This window comes from Daphnia magna, linkage group LG2 (assembly GCF_020631705.1).
Source record: "Daphnia magna isolate NIES linkage group LG2, ASM2063170v1.1, whole genome shotgun sequence".
Classification (NCBI taxonomy): domain Eukaryota; kingdom Metazoa; phylum Arthropoda; class Branchiopoda; order Diplostraca; family Daphniidae; genus Daphnia; species Daphnia magna.
In genome coordinates, this window is record NC_059183.1 from 6,760,097 (window position 1) to 6,781,949 (window position 21,853).

General features: G+C 37.8%; 5 protein-coding genes across 5 annotated transcripts; 2 read left to right on the forward strand and 3 right to left on the reverse strand.

Moving 5' to 3' along the window:
• Positions 1–133: 133 nt before the first annotated feature.
• LOC116917864 (TATA element modulatory factor) lies at positions 134–5,412 on the reverse strand. Its single transcript, XM_032923471.2, is given in 19 exon segments — positions 134–756; positions 820–897; positions 1,138–1,316; positions 1,386–1,509; positions 1,579–1,773; positions 1,851–1,995; positions 2,131–2,323; positions 2,432–2,546; positions 2,638–2,722; positions 2,787–3,115; positions 3,181–3,271; positions 3,336–3,742; positions 3,823–3,887; positions 3,890–4,096; positions 4,163–4,379; positions 4,550–4,686; positions 4,767–4,904; positions 4,974–5,162; positions 5,259–5,412. Coding segments are annotated over 18 exon segments (2,871 nt in total). The 5' UTR covers positions 5,116–5,162; positions 5,259–5,412; the 3' UTR covers positions 134–732.
• A 777-nt stretch (positions 5,413–6,189) lies between these two features.
• On the forward strand, positions 6,190–7,184 carry LOC116917863 (60S ribosomal protein L18). Its single transcript, XM_032923470.2, has 4 exons — positions 6,190–6,303; positions 6,435–6,521; positions 6,584–6,790; positions 6,847–7,184. Exons 1-4 carry the CDS (start codon positions 6,301–6,303, stop codon positions 7,114–7,116), a joined length of 567 nt encoding a protein of 188 aa, XP_032779361.2. The 5' UTR covers positions 6,190–6,300; the 3' UTR covers positions 7,117–7,184.
• Positions 7,185–7,196: 12 nt separating this feature from the next.
• Positions 7,197–10,631, reverse strand: LOC123469789 (forkhead box protein K2-like). The gene is given in 9 exon segments (XM_045169104.1): positions 7,197–8,114; positions 8,393–8,566; positions 8,636–8,736; positions 8,827–9,008; positions 9,093–9,583; positions 9,658–9,800; positions 9,859–10,060; positions 10,063–10,146; positions 10,317–10,631. Coding segments are annotated over 9 exon segments (1,779 nt in total). The 5' UTR covers positions 10,435–10,631; the 3' UTR covers positions 7,197–7,830.
• Positions 10,632–13,585: 2,954 nt separating this feature from the next.
• LOC123469791 (ATP-binding cassette sub-family F member 2-like) lies at positions 13,586–16,526 on the forward strand. Its single transcript, XM_045169111.1, is given in 8 exon segments — positions 13,586–13,745; positions 14,066–14,211; positions 14,406–14,478; positions 14,545–15,199; positions 15,266–15,400; positions 15,464–15,568; positions 15,570–15,731; positions 15,850–16,526. Coding segments are annotated over 7 exon segments (1,845 nt in total). The 5' UTR covers positions 13,586–13,745; positions 14,066–14,078; the 3' UTR covers positions 16,432–16,526.
• Positions 16,527–17,067: 541 nt separating this feature from the next.
• LOC123469790 (propionyl-CoA carboxylase alpha chain, mitochondrial-like) lies at positions 17,068–20,939 on the reverse strand. Its single transcript, XM_045169110.1, has 16 exons — positions 20,778–20,939; positions 20,460–20,672; positions 20,220–20,387; positions 20,026–20,137; positions 19,829–19,964; positions 19,731–19,766; positions 19,599–19,665; positions 19,377–19,471; positions 19,085–19,305; positions 18,716–19,009; positions 18,417–18,505; positions 18,033–18,266; positions 17,814–17,950; positions 17,581–17,662; positions 17,406–17,511; positions 17,068–17,290 (listed from the first exon to the last, which is right to left on the reverse strand). The coding sequence occupies exons 1-16, from the start codon at positions 20,820–20,822 to the stop codon at positions 17,175–17,177; spliced, it is 2,151 nt and encodes a 716-aa protein (XP_045025045.1). The 5' UTR covers positions 20,823–20,939; the 3' UTR covers positions 17,068–17,174.
• Positions 20,940–21,853: the final 914 nt, after the last annotated feature.

Here is a 21,853-nt window from a genome sequence, read left to right on the forward strand (position 1 = left end):
TTCTATTTCAGCGCAGGTTGCTAAAACGTAATACTAGCGAAAAATAACTAGCAGTTCTGAATTATACCCATCCTTCTAGGGATCGCTAATGCCAAGTCAATTCGTGGATCAAAAAGTGGAATTGGGAAAGCTCTTAATGTGACAAATTTATGTATTGAAACTATTTCATAACAGCAGCTATAGTACACGCTGCGGTTGCATTGTATATAAAAGCAGAAAATAAGATAAAAAGTCATGGTCCTAATACTTAACAAAACGAGAAATGATGAGTGGACCATAGTGATTGACAGTATCCTAGTTCCCCCTCAAATTTTAAATTTCATTTAGTATTATATTTCAAGCTTTACACTGTACATTTTCTAATGATATACATTTCTCAACATTCACCAATTTCCATGTTTCTAAGGTGTTCTACAATTACTATTTTTATTGGAAAAACATTATCTCTAGGTGTTTTGAATATTTTTATGTTTTAAAAAATGCTTGCGTAACTGAAAGACATAAAGTGGAAATTTCAAAACAGATTATACTAAACCAAAATATTACAATTTGCGCCCTTAGAATAAATATTTATTTATCAAGGCGAAAAATCCGTTCGATTCTCATTGTTACGATAGACATTTTTTTCTGCAATAGAGCTTGGAATGCAATGGCCATCGTCATTCTTACGAACGGAACGAACAGAAGATAACCGAATAAGAAGTGATTAGTAGAGTTTCTAGAAGTGTGGTTTCACGTTTTCATTAGGTGATCAATCTGCAAAAACAAAACGACTTTGGTATTTGGGCCAAAACATAAATTTTTAAATCGCATTCTTACTTGGGCTTTATACATTTCCTTAACATCAAGCAAATCCAAGCGCAGCTCTTCATTTTCCTCAATTTTTTCTCCGTACATCTAAGAAACAAACATTGTTTTTTAAATCAATATAATTACTAGCCGACGCAAGAACTGTTGGTGCCTGGAGCATTTTTTTGCGTCCTTTGGCTGTTCCAGGTTGATCGGTATCATTAATAGGTAATTTTAAAACAAAGATTTAACAAATCTTCTGATCACCAGCGTAGATTTTCAGTGATGTGACGTCCCACATCCCCTAAAACTGCTTTCCCAAAGTTGTCGTTCATGCTAGCTCTTTACCTGTAATAAGGCATTGTATTTTGTTTTCAGGTCTTCGTACTCTTGATGAAGCATTTCCAATAGGCTCAGACGACGACTTAGCTCCTGGTTCGAGTTAATCATTTCCGTAAGTTCTTTTGCCAGGGAATCTCGGGATTTCTCTTGGCTTTGGAGCTCTTGCTGCAATTGAGTTACTTCTCCTTTAAAGGCGCAAAACAGATCAATATCAAATCGATCAATTTGAAAAATAAATTCCTACTAAACTATACCGTCGCGTGTTTTCAACTGCGCTTGCAAACTTTCAAACACCGCCGTGTAAGAGCCCGCTCGCATAGTATCATACAATGTTGACTTTGGCACAGGAGTGACCACTCCGCCATCAAATAACTCGTCCTTCAACAATTATAGGTAATTATTGATAACACAAAAAAAAAAAAAAAGGGAAAAAGCAAAGAAATTTACTGCTGGATTCCACGGGTTACTGGAATGCGATTCAGTAAACGAGCCAGATAAGGACAGCTTCCCTAAACTAGGAGTGGGACTACTGCTTCGGGACACTACGTCTGTCGTTGAAGTTAATTTTCTGCCGATACTACCAGAATTCTGCAAATCTGCCGGGAAAACTCGGTATTCCAATTCTTTTTCCTGGAATCGAATCTTCCGAAGCAAATGTATGCAAGTTTAGGCAAAATTAGTTATAAATTTGTTTGAGTGAATATAAATTCACTATTTACCAGAAGATGTGACGTTTTCTTTCTTTCCTCCTCTAAAGCTATTGTCTGCTTTTCATAATCATTCTCCAAAACTGCCATCTTGTTCCGTAATAGCGTAAGCTCCTCGACAAGCTGACTCTTCATCAGCTCCATACTGACATTATCTCTATCGAAGGACCCAAAAACGAAAAATATTATTATGGTCAGAAGAAAAAAAGATAATATTAAGAGAAATGGCAAAGACTGTAGTCCCAACGGTATCAATGAACCGTCAATGCACAGAAATAAGCAATTTACTTACTTTTTTCTTGCCTGCTCCAGAGTGAGACAATGGTTTTTTTCGCATTGCAGTTCAAGTATTAGTTTTTGGTTCTCTTCTTTGGCAAGTTTGCATTTTTCTGACAAATCATTTATTTGATCTTGCATCGCGATGTATGTTTCATTGTCAGCAGTTCCCTTTTGATGAGCTGAAAGAAGTTGGTTTTCTAAAAAAGCTATTTAACGGAAGAAGGTAAATTACGCAAACGAAATAGTTTGTCTCGTTAATTTCTTCAGTTTTTTTTTTTTTTATATAATGTTTTCATATTGTTATTATGCCTTACCAAGTTTCTCCTGAAATAGTTTTTCCGATTTCTCCTCTGCCAAGCGTTGGGAGGATAATGCATGTTGCAGAGAATCAATTTGTCGTAGTAAAGGCTTCGTTGCCGTTGTTAAGGCCTTTTCATGCACCAAAAATAGCGATGAAAAAATAACAAATAAAATTATAAACTAACTGATGAAATATCAACTGGAAAAAGAATGGCGGTACCTGAGACAGTTCATCGCTACGTGATTCAGCTTCTTGTAGTCTGTGCATTAACCGCGAAACCTCAGCATGTATCCGCTCCCGTTCTCTAGAGAAACAAATAAAATAATTATGTTGCTTTTTGATGATCTTTTTTTAAAGGCAAGAAATACTTTGATCGATCGCAATCGACTTCAGCAAGGGAGTGAACGAGTTCTTGGCAACGCATGGTGAGCGCTTGTTTTTCTTCCTCAAACGCGCGACTAGAAATTTCATATTCTAGCTGCAGACGTTGACGAAGAGCTACTTCGGCGCTAAGACTGCGCTCAGTTTCAGCAGAATTTTGTATAGCAGCCACGGCTCTTTCTTCAATCAGTTTTTGTTCGACCTCAGCTAAAGCAGCCCTCAAAGAATCGGCTTCCGCCAGTTTTTCGCGCATCATTACTTTGTTAGCAAGAACCTCCTTTTCCAACTGATTGTTAACAATTGCAGACTGCCTAACCTGCATCATCCATGGTCAATAATACAACAGTCTGCATTTGTAGTACGAAGGGCATGTTAACTTACAGCTTCTATTTGGTTCTTCTCAAGTTCTTCCTTGGCTGACAAACTTCTATTCAGACGTTCAACTTCATTTTTTAAATCTTCGTTTTGATCTCTGTAGAATTTGAAATACTAGATTAGTATACAGTTTCAATGGAGGTGAGATGAAATGTAGTTACTTCAATTGTTTGCAACGAATTTCGTCTTCCTTTTCTTGGGTTCGCAATTTTTTTATAATATTCGATTGCTGCAGATGTTGTTTAGATAACTTTTCGCCTTCAAGCCTTAATTGTTGAATTGTTTCATTCTTTTCGTTTAGATCGTCTGTTAAGTTGGCGTATGTTTCATGATTTAATTGAACTTTTTCGAGTTTCTTGATTAGTGAATCCCGTTCAGCTAGCACTTGTTGATAACGTTTTTCAATTGATGACAACCGTATAGCGAATTCGTCTGTTTGTCGGCGAATGGTTTCATTTAGTGCAATTCGTTCTTTTTCACCATTAGCCAATTGCGATTTGGCCCGTTCGACTTCTTCTGACAACGCATAAAATTTCCTGGTAAACTCCTGCAGTTGGTTATCCCTAGCCTTTAATTTTGTTTACATATTTAAAAAAAAACACAGAAAAGGCTGAAAGTTAAAAAATATATATTTTGATGTTAACTCACTTCGATTATCTGATTTAGGTGAATAAGATTGCATTTTTCGTTGTGGAGCTCTGAATCTTGCCCCCGGAAGTCACGCTATCATCACTAGAACCTGCGGACGGCTTCCGACTATGAGTTTTTGACTCGTTGCTTCTCGAACGCATTGGAGGCAAGATTTGTCTTATGCCTGCTTGGGGACTTGCGACGATCTCAATGTCTGATGAAGCGGTTGTTTCAATCTCGTCACCCGAGACAGATGCCGATGTTTCTGTTTTCATCGAATCTTTCATCGCTTCTGAAGTAAAGCTTTAAAAGGTTTTAATCCTTTCACGTTGAAAACCTCTGACGACTTGGAACCAACCTGATAGCACTGCTGACACTGGTCTGTTCTCTATGGTGTGGTGATTGGAAGTTTCATCTCTCGCATCGCTTTTCGTATCACTCTTCCAATCCATATCGATCGAATCATTTTCGGGACTAATGACGGTAACAGAGCTCGACACTGACACAGTAGAGCTATGGTAGCTTTCAGTTACGTTCCAATCTTCTAAACTATCGGTCGTAACCACCTGGTCAGGCTAAATCAGTATGAAATAGGAATATTTTTTATTATTTATGGGGGTTTTGTAAAAGAAAATTGAAAAATTTTTGAAAGAAAAATATTATAGGACTTTGCTGGTATACTCAGTATACTGAATGAACTATCTAAATAATTTTTTTTTGCTCTACATGTATTAGAATTTCTTACCAAGTTGGAAGTCTTTTTCCCCAAGTCCTCAGTCAAAGTCAATGATTCATCAATATCACCAACATCCTTAGTAGCAGTTAAGGATTTTGGTGAAAATAGTGGTTGAAGTACACTGGACTCCACAGCATGAAAAACTACTGCTTGAAAACCGTGATAACCATTAGTAATGCACTCCCAGCTAAACATTCAATAAATTTATAATAGATATATCAATTACATTGTTTATTAGTTTCAACTTCAGTGCTTGAGTTGGGTTCAGCAACAACAACATCTCCTGAGATTATTCTGGTTTCATCAGGTGGATCATTTCCCTCTTTCACCAGGTTAAAGGATTCAAGAAAGTGTCCAAGAATTTCTTTAATGGAGATTTACAAAAAGAACTGGTTATTCAATTTAAACTGATAACAGTTTTCTATCAAAATACCATTATCAATTGGTTTGTTTGATTGTTGCTGGTTTGTTGCATCTGATTCTCTTATATCTAGGGCCTTGTCTATGGTTTTTTGAGCTTCTTTCAATGCACTTTTTGCCAGGTTTGCAATGCTAGAGGTGTTAAGCCAGCTCATTTTTTTTTCCTCTTCTATGATGGCCACGTCAGCAAAATCTCCCTACTCTGTAGGCGATACGCAAATATTTGTAATTTAGTATAACGTCTCATAAAAAGGTAAGTGTAGTGACTAACAAATTGGAAAGTTTTGAAATAACTTGCCTCATGACAAAAGGAAACACATTAATACAATTCACTTTACCATTAAATCAACCATAACAAATAACAAATGGAAATAGAAATTTCAATTTCTAGCAGACAAGTGTTGGTACACAATAGTTATATGCAAATAACTATTGCCATGGCCTGCTTAACTTATGGGCGGTCTTAAGGCCATACCCAAGGGGAGGAACTTTTTCTGGCTATGAACTAGAGCACCTAGCGTTCACCTATACAACTACTTTGTGGGCCCAATTAAAAAAGGGTAAAATATATGTAGTAAACATTATAAATGAATATGGAACGAATAAACGGCTAACAATATAATGAATGAACTACAAATGATTTGACGACAGGGATTCAAAAAACATTATTGGGCGAGAATTTCGAAGATATTTATTTTAATGTAAAATGTAGGTTGAAGCTTGAAGATTGACAATTCAATAATGGAAACTGTTGAAAGTGTTTAAAATATTCGATATGAAATACTTGAATGATTTTGGGTAACATTGTTTAGTTTTAAGACATGAAACAAAAGGGGAAAGAATCGAAAAGTATGATTGGATTTTTGAACCTTCGGTGTAGAAAATTGTTCCAACTGCATTTATAGTGATATGTTATATTGATATTGATTTGTCTTCATATCCAAAAAGAGAAAGACGATGGGAATTCCATCACCAGGTCGCGCCACTTCATTGCCAGAATGAGTGGGTACCCAAAAGTTTCCCTAATGGAGAGTATGGAGCCCGATAACCGGCCATAAATGTAGCAGGCCGTATTACACTTACTTTCTGAAGCTTTTTCAAATTATATTGACTTAATATATTTATTGATATAATACATTGGTATGTGAAAATATTAAAAAAATATTTGTAAAGTAATTTTCGTTACGTTATAACAGCGTCTTTAAATGCTTTTATAATTTGTATTCTAGGCAACGTCCTAGAAACTACCAAATGCGATGTTGCCGTTACCCTGTGTTTCATTCGACCAAAATCATTGAATAGGGTTTCTTCTCTTCGTTGGTCCCTAGTGGTAAAGAAACATGGTAAGGAGCTCGTTTCATCGCTTATTATCTATTCCATCTTATGTTTTCCGTTAATTTATTGCAAGCGAATTTATCTGTACATAGTATTGGACGAATTTTCTTAAAAGTGACTCTTGTGTTTCTATTATCAGGGTATCGACATCAACCACAAATATGACCGTAAAGTCGTTCGACGTGAACCCAGGTCTGAAGATGTGTATCTTCGACTTTTGGTGAAAGTACGTACTTGGAAATCTCCTAGAATGTCAAAAGAGTTACTTTTAATGTGTATCACCTACAGTTGTACAGGTTTTTGGCTCGACGAACCAAGGCCAAGTTCAATCGCATCATTTTGAAACGCTTGTTTATGTCGAGAATTAACCGTCCTCCCCTATCTGTGTCTCGCCTGTCAAGACACATGAAAAAGGCTGGTAGGGAAGGCAAGATTGCGGTTGTTGTTGGAACTTTGACAGATGATCCTAGGATCTTCAAAATCCCAAAGCTCACAGTACGTTCTTCTTTCCATTTGTGTTTGGCATCCAACTTATACCATCTTATGTTTAGGTTTGTGCATTACATGCAACTGAGAGAGCTAGAGCTCGTATCCTGAAAGCTGGTGGCCATGTCTTGACTTTTGATCAGTTGGCTTTGAGAGCACCAACAGGCAAAAATACTGTCCTAATTCAAGGAAAACGTAAAGCTAGGGAAGCCAACAAACACTTTGGACCTGCTCCTGGTGTTCCTGGATCACATACCAAGCCATTGGTTCGCTCCAAGGGACGAAAATTCGAACGTGCTCGTGGTCGCAGGTCATCTTGTGGTTACAAAAAGTAAAATCACGCTACTTCTTGAGGTTTTTGTATTGGTTGTCAAAAATTAATACAATCCTTGTAACCCATCAATCTGAAATAGCATTATCATTTCGAACATTGCGTTGTATTTCAATGACGGATGAACAATTACATGCCACTTCATCAAGTGGGAAAATAATACACGTTACACAACAAGAGACCGTGAGTCTGCTATTTAACAGGTTGGGTTAAAGCAAAGTAACGTGAAATGGGTCAATAACTTGTCAAAACGCAAGGCGACGTTTAAAACTCGAATCAAGACTACGAAACGAAGGTGAATCTGCATACAGCGATGTCTGGAGTCATCTACACAGCACAAGTCTCATGTAAGCAGCGTCCTTGGGATTTCATTCCTAACCGTTGTGGTGATACGAGATAAATATATCGCAAGTATATTAAGAAGAAATTCAGGCAAAACGAGTAAACACTACACTGCTTTAAATCGACAATTACAAAGAGAAGTCCTTTATATCGGAGCTGAACTTTCAGTTTACTACGATGAAGAATCAAGGGAAACGAAGTGAAGGTATCGTCCAGCACTCAATAAAAAGAAAAAGACGTGGATGCGATAGCAAGAAAGTTACATGTTCTCTTTCCCAGCCATGATGCATCGATTACTTGAATATGGGAAATGCCCACCAACATTAGACGCTTTTGTTATATCTTACTGACATATGCAACCAAAAGTTTCATTGGTCTACTTTTCACTTTCTTCCTCAGTATCGAGTTTAATTTTCTTCTCGTTTCCCTCAAAACACGGTCCAGTGTTACTTATTCCAGCGTTGACTGGTGCAGGACTTGAAGATGCAGGAGGATAGGTCCGTTTAATACTACTGGGCTGCAGGCTGGCTAAGGACTCGTTTCCACCATTGGAATTGCTTGCGCTTCCAAATGATGAGTAGGTAGTTACAAAGGGCACAATGACTGAGGCCTGTGTTCCTCCCAGGTAACTACTCTCCGATCCGCCGTTAGCTGTCGGTCCTGCAAAGAACAAAACACAATTTATTTTAGACGGTTATCCGCATAAGGGGAAAACTGGTGCAAGAATTCACGGTGTAAAATATGTTGGAATTTCTATTGCTTGCGCAAAAGAAATAATTTAGTGGAAATAAAAACACTAGGTAAAGCCTGGGAAAACATTACCTCGTAAATAGAAAGAAAAAAACAAAAAAAAACAACATCAAGAGTGTTTATACGGAAATGGAAACGGTTAGAGCTACGATCAGCATTACATTTAGAATTAAACTGATTAAACCTACCATGCGCGAGTTGAGTAGGTTGCAAGACTACCACATGAGTTGGATGATTCGACTGTACTACTACTCCAGTTCCTTGGTGTAAAGAAAAAGGTGAATTGGGTCGACTACTACTCTTTATTTCCAGATGCTGTGCCACTCCTTGGCTATTGACAACGTCTCCGTATGGCTCGGACACTGTTGCATAAAAGTGACATACAACTATTTTAGCTTGTTTCTCGGTCTCTGATTGAAGATTTTATTTACTTGGTCCAGGAGATCCCTCTCTAGATAAACAATCGGGTGTTGCCAAGCCGGAGACAGACATGTTTGGCATCCCACCGTGAGTAGGGGAAGCTGGGGCACTTCTGGAAAGCACAAGAAAAACAAACAAACAAATTAAGTATGTACGGACTACTTTACGTCCAGGTTTAAATGGCAATGTAACGAGTTCTCACCTTGCGTAGGGTGTCCTAAAGCAAGGGACGCCTCGTTGCCTTCGACGGCGGAAGGCTTGTTCAACCAACTTCGATTCACTAGTAGGGTCTATTCTCCAGAACGAACCTTTCCCTGGTTCTTCTTGACTCCGAGGTACTTTCAGAAAATAACGGTTCAGTGATAGATTGTGGCGGATGGAGTTCTATCCGTGATTAACGATACAAACGTAAAAAGAGTAACGTAAAAAAGAGTGTTCTGCTTTAAGAATGAACACAAAAACGCTCACCTGCCATCCTTTGTCAGCGGTACGATAATAGGGGTAGTTCTTCGTGATGTACGAATAAATACCACTGAGTGTCAATTGCTTGTCGGGGGCCGTACAAATAGCTTGCACGATTAGCTGAGCGTAAGAATACGGGGGCTTGCTGTCGTCTTTTGTATCATTCCCGCCTTCGGCTCCTGGACTATGGTCCTGTATTAGATCTTGGCCTGAACCTGAAGTATAACCAGTAGCTGTTCCATGGCCGTGCGATGAGGAAGGATTCAACTCATGGTGAAAGTGAGAGAATCCGCCAAAATGGCTACGACCTAAACTATGACTTCCTTCTCTGGGGCTGACCGGGCACGAATTGGCAGCGCTAATCGTTCCCGTGGGTGATGGAAGAGGACTCGAAGCTTCCGTTTCTTCCTCTCCAATGGGTATGTTAATTCTTAGCGGAGCTAAATGAGGTTGCTGTTGAGTGGATGGGGCTTTTCTCTTAAATGGAGATGGAGGAGCTAAAGATCAAATTAAAAAAATTATAGTATGTTTAAAATAATTAGCTGTTAAATATCTCAAGCCTCCTTTTTACCAAGTTGTGTTGTTGGTGTAGACCCAGATGACAAATTTGCATTGGTTGGAAACTGGTTCCCAAGGTTCGGTGGTGGTCCAGTTTCATCAACAAGAGATTGAAACATCAGTCTTATATTTGTGCTGGGAAAACGAAAGACACACCTGAAAAAGATTTTCATTATTTTAAGAAATCAAATTAAAATTGCAATGAGAAACTTGCATTTTTGGAAGTTGCAGAGGTGCAGCTCCTTTTCTTTGGAATACTCCATCAACGAATACACCATTTTTCCCATTACAGATCATGTAAAAAAATGGGTGTTCAAAATAGACTTCTAAATGGCGTCTTGATATGAATGAAGAATGACCCATATTAACATCTACTTGTCCTCTGGATGAATTCCGTCCGATCACTATCCTTTTTGTCGAACAAGAAATTCAAACTCTCGTCCTTCAATCCTTGCAATCGCCACTGGTCCTCTTGCCTCACCTCCATGGTTCCAATGGTGGGCTATGAAAATAAATATGAAAAGCATAAAAAATATAAACACAGGTCTTTGAATTTTGAACAGGCAACAGTTAGGATGCTCGAGAAGATTGTTTACAAAATTTGTAACTTGGTTTAACAAAACAAACAAATGTTAAAAAAGTACAGCAACATACTAGCAAATTTACCTGAACCAGGACTCGTTGGGGCTGTTTTCAATGACAATAATGCGTAAGCTTCACTCTCTCTATCTCTATCCCTTTCCGTGATATGGGTCGCAACGTGGTCATGAGATTGGCTGGAGGCCGCCATCACCGAGTCTTGTGTGTATACACACGCGTCACAAACAACTTACACAACCACTAATACAGCGATAATATATACCGCTTCTTGTGTCTAACAACGGCGAGAAAACAAATCTCAAAGAAAAAAAGGCTGCGACATTAAAATTTCCAGGCAAATTAGAGAGTTGTTTGACAAAAACCACGGAAGTGCAAAAAAACAAACTTATTATAAAGCTCAAAAAGAAGGAGGTAGGGGAGCTTGACGTTCGCAACGCCATCTGGACGCGAAATGAATGAATTGAAGCGACTTAAATTCATTTTTTAAAACCTCTTTCTAAAACCATTGGTTAAAAATTTCACAAAGAAAATTTTATAGTATTCCTTGTGATTTTGAAATATTTCTCATTATTACAGCTTTTCACGAATATTGGTTATTTATGGTACGTTTATTTGTCTTTGAAATCGACAACTTTTCTTATACGTAGATGTAAACTGCTTTTACACGAGAACGTTTCTACGGTTTTCTTGTTTACGTTTCGAGTGAAACGGATTGGTAAAAGCTGGGATTTGCGTGCGCTATAACAATAACATAAAAATTCTCGCGTTAGAGTACCTAGACGAATCTTAAACTAGCAAAGAATAAATTGTGAAAAGGGAGCAAAAACCATCATGTAGGGCGAAATAATTTGTCAACTATGAGAAATATAAGAGCGTGAACCACAAAAAGGGTCAATCACCACAAATTTTCATGTTAGTGAAAGATATAGCAATATTGACTGTCGTTTCTAAGTCATTTTATCCATCCCAAAAGACATAAACTTGCTCAGTTTGACAACTTGATTCAAAATGTCCATTAAAGGTACCGAAATTCCTTCGAGAAGTCCCTATCCGTTAAGATAGAAACTGAAAAAAGGAAAAAATGAAAAAAAATAACGTTTAGAAATATATTAATATCGTAAAAGATGTACCATTATGTATTTGTGAGAAAGAAGAAACTGCATCGAAATTTAGTAGCCTATGCAGCCTAAACCCTCTTATCTACCGCATTTTGTATTTTTGTACGATACAAAAGAATAAACATCAGAACTGCCACAAGAATCCTAAAGTTGACTAGTAATAAAAGTATGTATTGTTTTGTTTGTAAATTCCATTATTAACATTTTCTATATTTAGTAATATTTTAGTCCGACTGGACCTTGGTAAACTGTTGGCGGGGAACGTAAAGATGTGGACAGAAAGACAGCAGACGACGAGGACCAAAAATTACAAAATGCAAAATTGACATGAGAGATCGAAGATGGACAAGAAATTGTCGCTGTTCTCTTGTTTACAAAAGTATAACTGAAGGGAAAGTGCCTTTAATGTAGTTCTGTTTTAACATTTTTTCTTGATCTGTAACGCAACAATATGGATTTAGCTACATCAAAATTAGCTGCTACTTTAAGCTTAATTTTCAATCTTCACATCAGCAGGCATACCGTTAACAGGAACGTACCAGCATCTCTATAGTAAATGGTGCTCTTTAGAACACTACCGGATGGGAAGCATTTCAATCACCTCACCAGGATGGAGCCGTACTAGAATGGGTACGAATCACCTTGCATCCACAATGCTTTTGTGCATGGTCCTATAAAAAAATCCTAGTGAGACATTCGCGAAATACTACCATGCAGGTCTATCGCGTCAGTCCATGTTGACGCCACAGAACCGGCTGTTTTCGCTAACTAAGAATAGTAGCGTGACTGACTGTGATTTTGTAACACTACCATAATTTATTACTGAAAGAGCGCTTACGCTCCAATACCTTACGCTACAATTCCTAATATCCCGTGTAAAGTGAAAGACAGCTCTGGCTTTTAAGAAAGATCTTAATTAATCTTATCTTAATCTTTAGCTAAAAGTTAAGGATAGTAAGACACTTCCAAAACATAAATTAAAAACTCCTTGAAACAATGTAAACGACTGACGTATGATGTTTAACTTTAGGGTATCTTTTCCCTAGAATCTCGAATTTAGAGCTGTAGAGCTCGGCCCCGCTTCAGTTGGGTAGCTTTTTTGTCGATCGAAGGGGGGAGGGAGGTACATTTTTGGCTTTCGGTGCGGGGCTGTTCGGGTACGGAGTGTCTGATTTTCCGTCCACGCCCCGTTAGGTTTCACTCGAGGCTTGGTCGGGGGGAATGGGGGATTCATCCCGATTACAAGTAATCGAATATTTGTATGAGCGTAAACGGTCTTTCAACTGTAGACCTATAAGAATCTTCGGAGGTACAATCAGGGCGGTTTTTTACCAATCGAGGTATGCATTTCGGTATTTCGGAGTGGGGCTTTCCGGGTTCAGGTCATCAAATTTCTCGCCCCAAATCTGATCGAGCTTGAATCGGGGTCTGTAATCGGAGATACAAATTTGATTGCAACCCATCGATTTATGCAGGAACATAATCGATTGAGAGGTAATACATTATTCCAATAAAATTGAGGTGCTTGCCCCGATAATAGCCATCTTCTACTCCTCTTACGTTATTTCTACCTCGATTTTAACCCGAACTGATAAACATCTATGAAAACGGCTTCCGGGCGTCCCGGGAAACTCGGGAAACCCTTAATTTTTGCGACGCCCCACCCTGGTTGACGAAGTAGTCACCCGATCGTCCCTCCATTGGATTTTTTTCAGGGCGGGGCGGGGACCCCGATTTATGCCAATCGGAGATGATCGTTAACTACGGCAGAGTCATAGAACCCTGGTTGGTTCAGGCTGAGAGAAATCCCTATACCGCGTTTCGTTGGTCTGAATGTCTAAAATTTCGACAGTTTTGGGGCGGAGCAAAGTGGTGGAAACTAGAATCAGAGTCATCTATCGAGAGAAACTGAATTATTCAACGGCCATTTCAGTGTTTCTATTCGAGCTTCAATTTTTTTGGTATCGTCTGCTCTGTTCGTTTCCTTTATCACTGTTGTGATTGGCTGTTGAAGTTTTCAAACGCATTTCCTGATTGGTGCACTTATCACACACCCGCTGGAGGCTCTGACTGCTATTTCCGAAATTAGGCACAACGACAGACGATTCCCCCCATGTCGTGAACCAACCAGGGTTCTATGACTCTGACTACGGTTCTGCAGGGCCGTTGCGCAAGTAGAAGTTCGCTTATGTTCACTAGGCGGCGCCATGTGCCCTCCCTGGAAATTTCGAAATAGTATTCAACATTCATGGACTATAAGTTCCTTGACCGTAAGTACCGTAAGACTTTCAACAAAGAAAACTTGCCGGTCGTCAACTCGAGACACTTCCGAGCTCTCGACGAAGTCTACACGTGGTCTGCAGTGAAACTCCGTGATTATAAAGTTAGTAAAATTTTTCTATAAAAATAATTCGCATCCGAATAATAAGTAAGCTTGTAAAGAATGTAAATGGCCTTTGTACGATGCCGGTATTCTTTAACTGTAACTGTAAATGTAGACGAGATGTAGTAAGTGACGTCATTTCGCCATTTCCAATGTCCACGTCTTGCCGACAAGTTTTTTTTAATAAAAATTTTTGTAAAAATCACATTAAAAGCGATTTGTGCCATTTTCTTGCTTCCAAGGTTATTGTAATGTTATCTTTGATCTGTTCTGCAACATTCAATAATATGTTCTAATGCAATTAACTATCCCACCCACAGGTAATCAGAAGAAATGCCTTCCGACTCTAAAAAGAAGAGAGATGCGAAAAGGAAGGAAGGAGCCAAATCCAGTGCATCCAATGGAACCAGTTCTTCAGCATCTGGCAATTTAAAAAATGGCAATAACATCGAACTGACTGCTGAAGGTATAATGCTTACTGGCAAAAAAAGTATTCTGCACTTGGTATCAGACACTAAGATTGTATTTAATTACCTTAATTACTGCATGTTTTTAATGGATGAAGCAAGTAATAACTTGTAAATGTTATGCTAGCAACACTTTATCCATGATTGCTCCATTAGAAAAATGTTTTTACTTAATGTCCTTTCCCCTAAACAGAAGCCCTGTGCAAAAAGCTAGAAGAAGATGCCAAAATTGCTGCTGAAGCAAGGGCAGTTACAGGAGTTCTAGGGTAATCTGAACAGAAATTTTTTTTTCACAATTTTCCCTTGTCTTTATTTTTGTTTGTGTTCATTAGTGTTCATCCAAAAAGTCGGGATATAAAGATTGATAACTTGTCAATCACTTTCTACGGATTCGAGTTATTGCAAGATACAACATTGGAATTGAACTGCGGGCGGCGTTACGGGCTTATAGGTTTAAATGGAAGTGGTAAATCAGCCCTTCTAGCAACTTTAGGAAATCGAGAAGTCCCCATTCCGGATCACATAGATATTTATCATTTAACTCGTGAAATACCAGCTTCGGACAAAACAGCCCTGCAGTGTGTAGTGGAAGTAGATGAAGAACGAACACATCTTGAACACCTTGCAGAGCAATTGGTAAATGCAGGAGATGATGAGTCTCAAGATCAACTAATGGATATTTACGAGCGTCTTGATGAAATGAGCGCTGATACAGCCGAAATGCGTGCAGCAAGCATCCTTAATGGTTTGGGATTTACCAAAGAAATGCAACAAAAGAAAGCGAAAGATTTCTCTGGTGGATGGCGGATGCGGATTGCGTTGGCGCGTACACTTTACGTTAAGCCACATTTACTTCTGCTAGATGAGCCCACCAATCACTTAGACTTGGATGCTTGTGTATGGCTGGAAGAAGAACTTAAAAACTACAAGCATATATTAGTAATCGTGTCTCATTCTCAAGATTTCATGAATGGAGTCTGCACGAACGTAATAATTTTTTAACTGGAAATCAAATTCCATCCCATTTGATTGACGTTTCTATTTTCTCAACAGATCATTCATTTGACTCAAAACAAACTGAAGAATTACTCAGGAAATTATGACACCTTTGTTAGGACTAGAGCTGAATTACAAGAAAATCAGATGAAACAATACAAATGGGAGCAAGATCAAATGGCCCACATGAAGGTAAGAACTGTTGTAGTAAGCTAAATAGTTCATTATTTATCAATTGACATTTGCTTCATGTAGGACTATATTGCCCGTTTTGGTCACGGTAGTGCCAAGCTTGCACGACAAGCTCAAAGTAAAGAAAAAACGTTGGCGAAAATGGTAGCTGGTGGATTAACTGAAAATAGTAGAGAACGACAAAACCGTATCGTTCCATTTCCCATCGTGCGGCCCAATTCCGCCTCCAGTTATCATGGTTCAAAACGTCAGTTTTCGTTACAGCGATGATACACCCTGGATATATCGCAATCTAGAGTTTGGAATCGATCTTGACACTCGTCTTGCTTTGGTAAGCTATGTTATTACATTTTTACATGTTCTTTCTAGGAGAATTATATCTATTATTTATTTATTTTTCATTTGAAAGTTGAGTAATGATGCAACGCTAATAACAAAACAATGTTTAGGTTGGCCCAAATGGTGCAGGAAAGTCTACTCTTCTTAAAATTATATTTGGGGATTTGGTCCCCACTGAAGGAATGGTGCGAACCAACAGCCATTTGAAAATTGCACGCTATCATCAACATCTTCATGAGATGTTGGATTTGGATTTATCGCCTTTGGAGTACATGATGAAATGTTTTCCAGATGTGAAAGAAAAAGAAGAAATGAGAAGAATCGTTGGCCGTTATGGTCTTACAGGCAAGCAGCAGGTTTGCCCTATTCGTCAGCTAAGTGACGGGCAACGATGTCGAGTTGTGTTTGCTTGGCTTGCCTGGCAAGTGCCTCATCTTCTTCTACTTGACGAGCCTACTAACCACTTGGATATGGAGACAATCGATGCGTTGGCTGATGCTGTCAAGGACTTCGAAGGTGGATTGGTTCTTGTTTCTCACGACTTTCGGCTGATTAACCAAGTCGCCAAAGAGATTTGGATATGCGAACATGGAACTGTTACTAAATGGAAGAGTGACATTTTGTCGTATAAAGAACATCTTAGGCGCAAAGTGTTGAAAGCCAATTTAGCAAATGCTAAACTAGGAAAATAATTTTAATTTTATCGAAACTAATTTTTCGAAAATTGCTTTGAATAAATTAAGTCCAATGATAACGTTGTAAGCGTCAATTGGCACATTGGACTGATTTTGTTTTGTATCGACTACAATTTTCTTGTCCATTTAGTTTTTATCTTTTTGTTTTTTTGTTTTTTTTGTTTATAAAGTTATAAAAAAATTACATGCCACGTGAAAGAAATACGTCATTTCACTAGTAATGGCAGTGGGGTACCGTAGAAAGGTCTAAATTCGGACCGTGCATAAATGTCACACTTAATCAAATGCGTCCCAAATAAATTGGCTGCAAAAAAATAAAAGAATTGTTTACAAATGCAGTCATCTACGACAATAGTATTTCACCGTCGAATAGAAATGTCATTGTGATCATGGCATTGGTTGTTTTTGTGTTATTCTGAAATTATGAAAAATCAAAAATCTGACGAATGACAGATTTCAACCATATAATCATGGTAAAACTTGTTTTACTAAATCCTACTATATTCGATATAGATAATCCTTTTCTTATCTAATTGGCCACATGCCGCTCCTTATTTATACTTCTTTAGTTGGAAAAAATTCTCAATAGAAATTACATTCGCCGATGGGTACTATGAGAGGAAATAAATCGAGTAATGTTTTACACGTAAAATATCTTTTGACTTGCAGTTGGACTACACAATAACAGTCATCAACTCCAATACATCCCCATTACTCATTTTCTTACAACTGCATGGTACTCATTCCAACTCCACCAACGTTATTCCTTCTTCCACGGTGTCTCCGGGACGGCAGTTTACCGATTTTACCTTTCCAGTGGCCGTTGCAGTTAGTTTATTTTGCATTTTCATAGCCTCTGTGGGAGAAAAAATAAATAAATATATACAAATATTACATAAAACTCATATTGATAAAGATTTAATTGAAGCTATGAAACGCGTGCAACTAATTTAAATCAGTAAATCACGTACCGATCACCAAAACTTCTTGACCTTCACTAACGCTATCCCCAACTTTAACATTCACACTCCGAACCACTCCAGGCATCGGTGAAAGTACAACTTTGCTTACGTCCACCTGGTAGTCATGGAAAATTTAGAAGATCTTGTTGAAAGATTACGCCAATGAAATTTAAAATAATAATACCTTTGGCTTCTCCAGCATGTGCGACACATAGCCTTCAGTTTTTTTGGTCAAAATACTTACTGCAAATGGTGTACCCTTAAACCTAAGAGGAAAAAAAACACAAAATGAAAATACAAAAAAAACAAACAAAAAATAGAATAAAATAAATAAATAAATAAAATAAAATAAAGGGAAAAAAAGGGAAAAAAGGAAGAATTACGCGTGTTTACAAGCTCAGGTTGGATTAAAATTACCTAATGCGAAAATCTCCATTCGAATTTTTCGAGATAAGCTGAACTACGTGAGTTTCATCATCCACTGTTACTTTAATCACAGGGGAGGCGAGACTAAGAGTGTTTCGTATGCGGTATGTCTTTCCTTCGATGGTCGCCTGATCACACGTCGAAAATAATCCAAGCCATGGTTTTCCAAATTTTAGTTTTCTTTTAAAAAGTATTATTTATAAAGCTTACCTTATAATAACCATCTTCTCCCAATTCTACTTCGCAAGGCGTTTTGTTTCCTGCGACGTCAACTGATAAGACCCACCACTCAACATTTTTTTTCAGCATGCAATTAACATTTCTCTCATTGTCAAATGCTTGTAAGCGTAGTTCGTTAGTAGCCCACATGCATGCTGCTATGCTTATTAAATGTTGTCTTTCCAACAACTGGAGCTGTTTCCCTTGGAAGCCGTTCGGGTAAACCTGTATTAAAGAAATAATAAAAATAATTATTATAAGAGCTATATGCTACCTCATATGATCTGGATGAGTACAAACAGAAACAGTGTTACTGTCCACTTTCCCTATTTCGAGAACAGGATTGGGTTTATAGAATGGACAAAGCTGCTTTACCTCGGGAAGATACTTGGTGTTTATTTCTCCTCGAACAAATCGTGATTCATCTAAGATGTCCCGTAGTAAAGGAATATTGTGGGTAACACCTGATGGGAAGAACACGAAAACAGAAGAAAATTATGAAATATAATTTTGCTCAACCGGGCAGGAACAGCAAGCAAAATTCAGTAAAAATTCAATAGAATAATATAACGGACATACACAACACACCCAAATACATATGGGCATTAATTTACAGGTAAAGGTAATAATATCATAAAATTATGAAAAGAGAAACACTATAACAATAAAAATACCTCTTATAACATATGAATCGAGAGCTTCGATTGAGGTTTTCAGAGCTTCATCTCGTGTAGCACCATGACATGCAAGCTTACATATCATTGGATCGTAATAGATGCTGATTTCGCTACCCTCTTCGACTCCACTATCACAGCGGACATTTGGGATAAAGGTTGGTTCTATATACTGATCTAGACGTCCAATTGAAGGCAGTCCAAAATTTTTGAAGGGATCCTCCGCATAAACCCGACACTCAATCGCCCATCCCTTTAACGGAACATCTGATTGCTTGAGATTGAGACGGTGGCCTTGCCAGAAACACAAATAAATATAATAAAAAAAATTACTAATGAAAGTTTTATAGAACAAAGTAGTGTTTATACCTTTTGCAATACGTATCATTTGATGCACGAGATCAATTCCAGTTATCATTTCTGTGATTGGGTGCTCCACTTGCAATCGGGTGTTCATCTCAAGAAAATAAAAGTTCTTTTGCGAGTCGACTAAGAACTCAACAGTTCCAGCGGAGGAGTAACCGATTTTCTTTGCCAAAGATACAGCTTGTTGACCCATTGCTACCCGTGTGGCAGGGTCTATGAAGGTGCTAAAATATAAGGTACATGTTAGATCAACCAAACTTAACATCTGAAAAGTAAATTCGCTATAGGGTATCACCTAGGGGCTTCTTCAATAACTTTCTGATTACGGCGCTGTATGCTGCATTCTCTTTCATTCAAATAAATTATATTCCCTTGCTTATCTCCAAGTATCTGTTTTAAGAAAAAAAAAAAATTTATAATTATAATAATAACGATTATAAATATAGAATTTCATGCCTGATACCTTAGAACAACTTTAAAAAAACGACGATAGCCAGATTACAATTTAATTACTTACTTGAATTTCTATATGTCTCGGGTTATCAACGAATTTTTCAACCAACATTCTGTCATCACCAAATGAGCTAAAAAATTTTTTTCAAATAATACAATCACATGTAAATATACTTATGTATATATATTTTGTTACCTTGCTGCCTCTTGTTTGGATAAACGAAATCCTTCCCTGTGAATTGAAAATTTTTTATTTTGAGACCTCAAATCTCATTCAGTTGAGGAATTTTTAACCTGGCTTCGTTATCATTCCATGCTATGCGCATGCCCTTCCCTCCACCTCCCGCAGAAGCCTTGATCATAACAGGATAACCAATATTTCGTGAAATTTCAAGGCAGTGTTCTTCATCTTTAACAACTCCATCAAATCCTGAGCGACAAAACAAACAGCTTAATTTTTAGATCAGAAAGCTTCCCTTAAGGCAACTTACCAGGAATGACATGAACTCCAGCCTCTTTTGCTACCCCTTTTGACTCAATCTTGTCTCCCATGCCTGATATGGCATGTGCTGATGGACCTATAAAGCTGATGCCTTCTTTCTCCTTCAAAAATGAAAAAAAGGCAGAATAAGAACAAGAATGTAGCATTACTGATATTTAACCAGAAAACAAATTATAAATTTACCAGAATAGTCACAAATTCAGCATTTTCTGACAAAAATCCATATCCTGGATGGACAGCTTGAGATCCAGTTTGCCTAATAACATTCAAAATTTTCTTCATATTTAAGTAAGATTCCCTGGTTGCTGGAGGTCCAATGCACACAGCTTCATCAGCCAGTTTAACATGAAGCTAATGACCCAATAAAAGTCAGTACTGGAAATAAACATCACACAAACTACACAGTTCAAAACAATACTTAACTGCATTTGAATCAACTGTTGAGTGCACAGCTACAGTTTTAATGCCCATCAACTTAGCTGTACGAATGACTCTACAGGCTATTTCTCCACGATTTGCAATCAGAATCTTTTCAAACGTTGGTTCGGCCTTATCAATAGGGTCTGTTGTGTAAAACGACGACAGTGATCTTCTGCCACATTCATTTTTAAGGGAATGATTAAAACTCCTGTGAATCTAATGTTCATGAAATAATTCGTTTTAGTTTGGAAAATGATATTTGTTTCAGAACCTTTTCTGCAATTTAATAAGTTTTTCAACTGAACAACATGCCGTGCTTACCTTAAAGAGAAATTGAAACCCCACGCTATACTTTAAGTTGAACATTTTGTGATTCAGTGAAAGTAAGTTCTGAAAAAATGGTTACCAGAAGCAAAACAGACTTCGTCTGCTAGCTTAAAACCCAATTGAAATCCATACTGAATCACTGAACCACTGACCCATTTAGCATTTACAATTTAGGGCCTGGTATTTCGTGTGCGCGTACCCATGTATCAGCATAACGTGGAAAACATTGTGGAATAGCAAAACTCCTCCGTTAATGGAGTCAGTGGATATCAAATGCCTTTTCCACGGTTCACTAATACCACCGTCTTACTACATATAACATGAGGAACCCAATCTTCCCCCCTCGTAACTTTCAACAACACTTTTTTAAAGACTCCCTCGTGGTTAGGGTGCCAACCGTGTTACACACTATCAGAATCGCTCAGCATGGCGTTTTCCCGCTTTTTTTTTGTGACGCCCTAGAATTATTTTTCCGATTTATCCCGTTTTTCACCCCCGATGGCGAACTTTACCCGTTAGACATAGAGTGCAACTAGTTTTTTAAGGGGAAAAAAATTTCAGCATCAGAAAAAAAAGTCCTGCAGAAAAAAAGGATTGAATAAAAATATCCATTCATTCAGGCCAGTAATTAATAGAGGACAGGTAAAGGTAATAACTTACTCTACCTACTTTACCAAAAGACTTCATAGAAGGATTGAATAATATATGCACAAGTAAATGCGAGAGTAAATAAATATAGAAGTATGAAACTAACAACTGTTTTTCACGAAATTTCTCACGTTAGTCTTACGGTTATAAATGAAAATAGCCTACAGTAAAGATTTGGAGCCGAAGCCCCTCTGAATATTTCAGATGCAGCATTCGTGGTTTCAATCCTAAAACTTTAACTCACTGAATTATATTCAGTTACATATAACAGCTAAATTTTTCTTTAGACTGATTTTTCTCTAACAAGTCATCTTATATGCATTTCAAAGTTGAAAGAAAAATAAACTTATTTTGATTCGAATTGGCAGTGCACTGTCAAATAAGGAGGCCCGTGATTTGTTTAAAAAACGAATGGAATATGG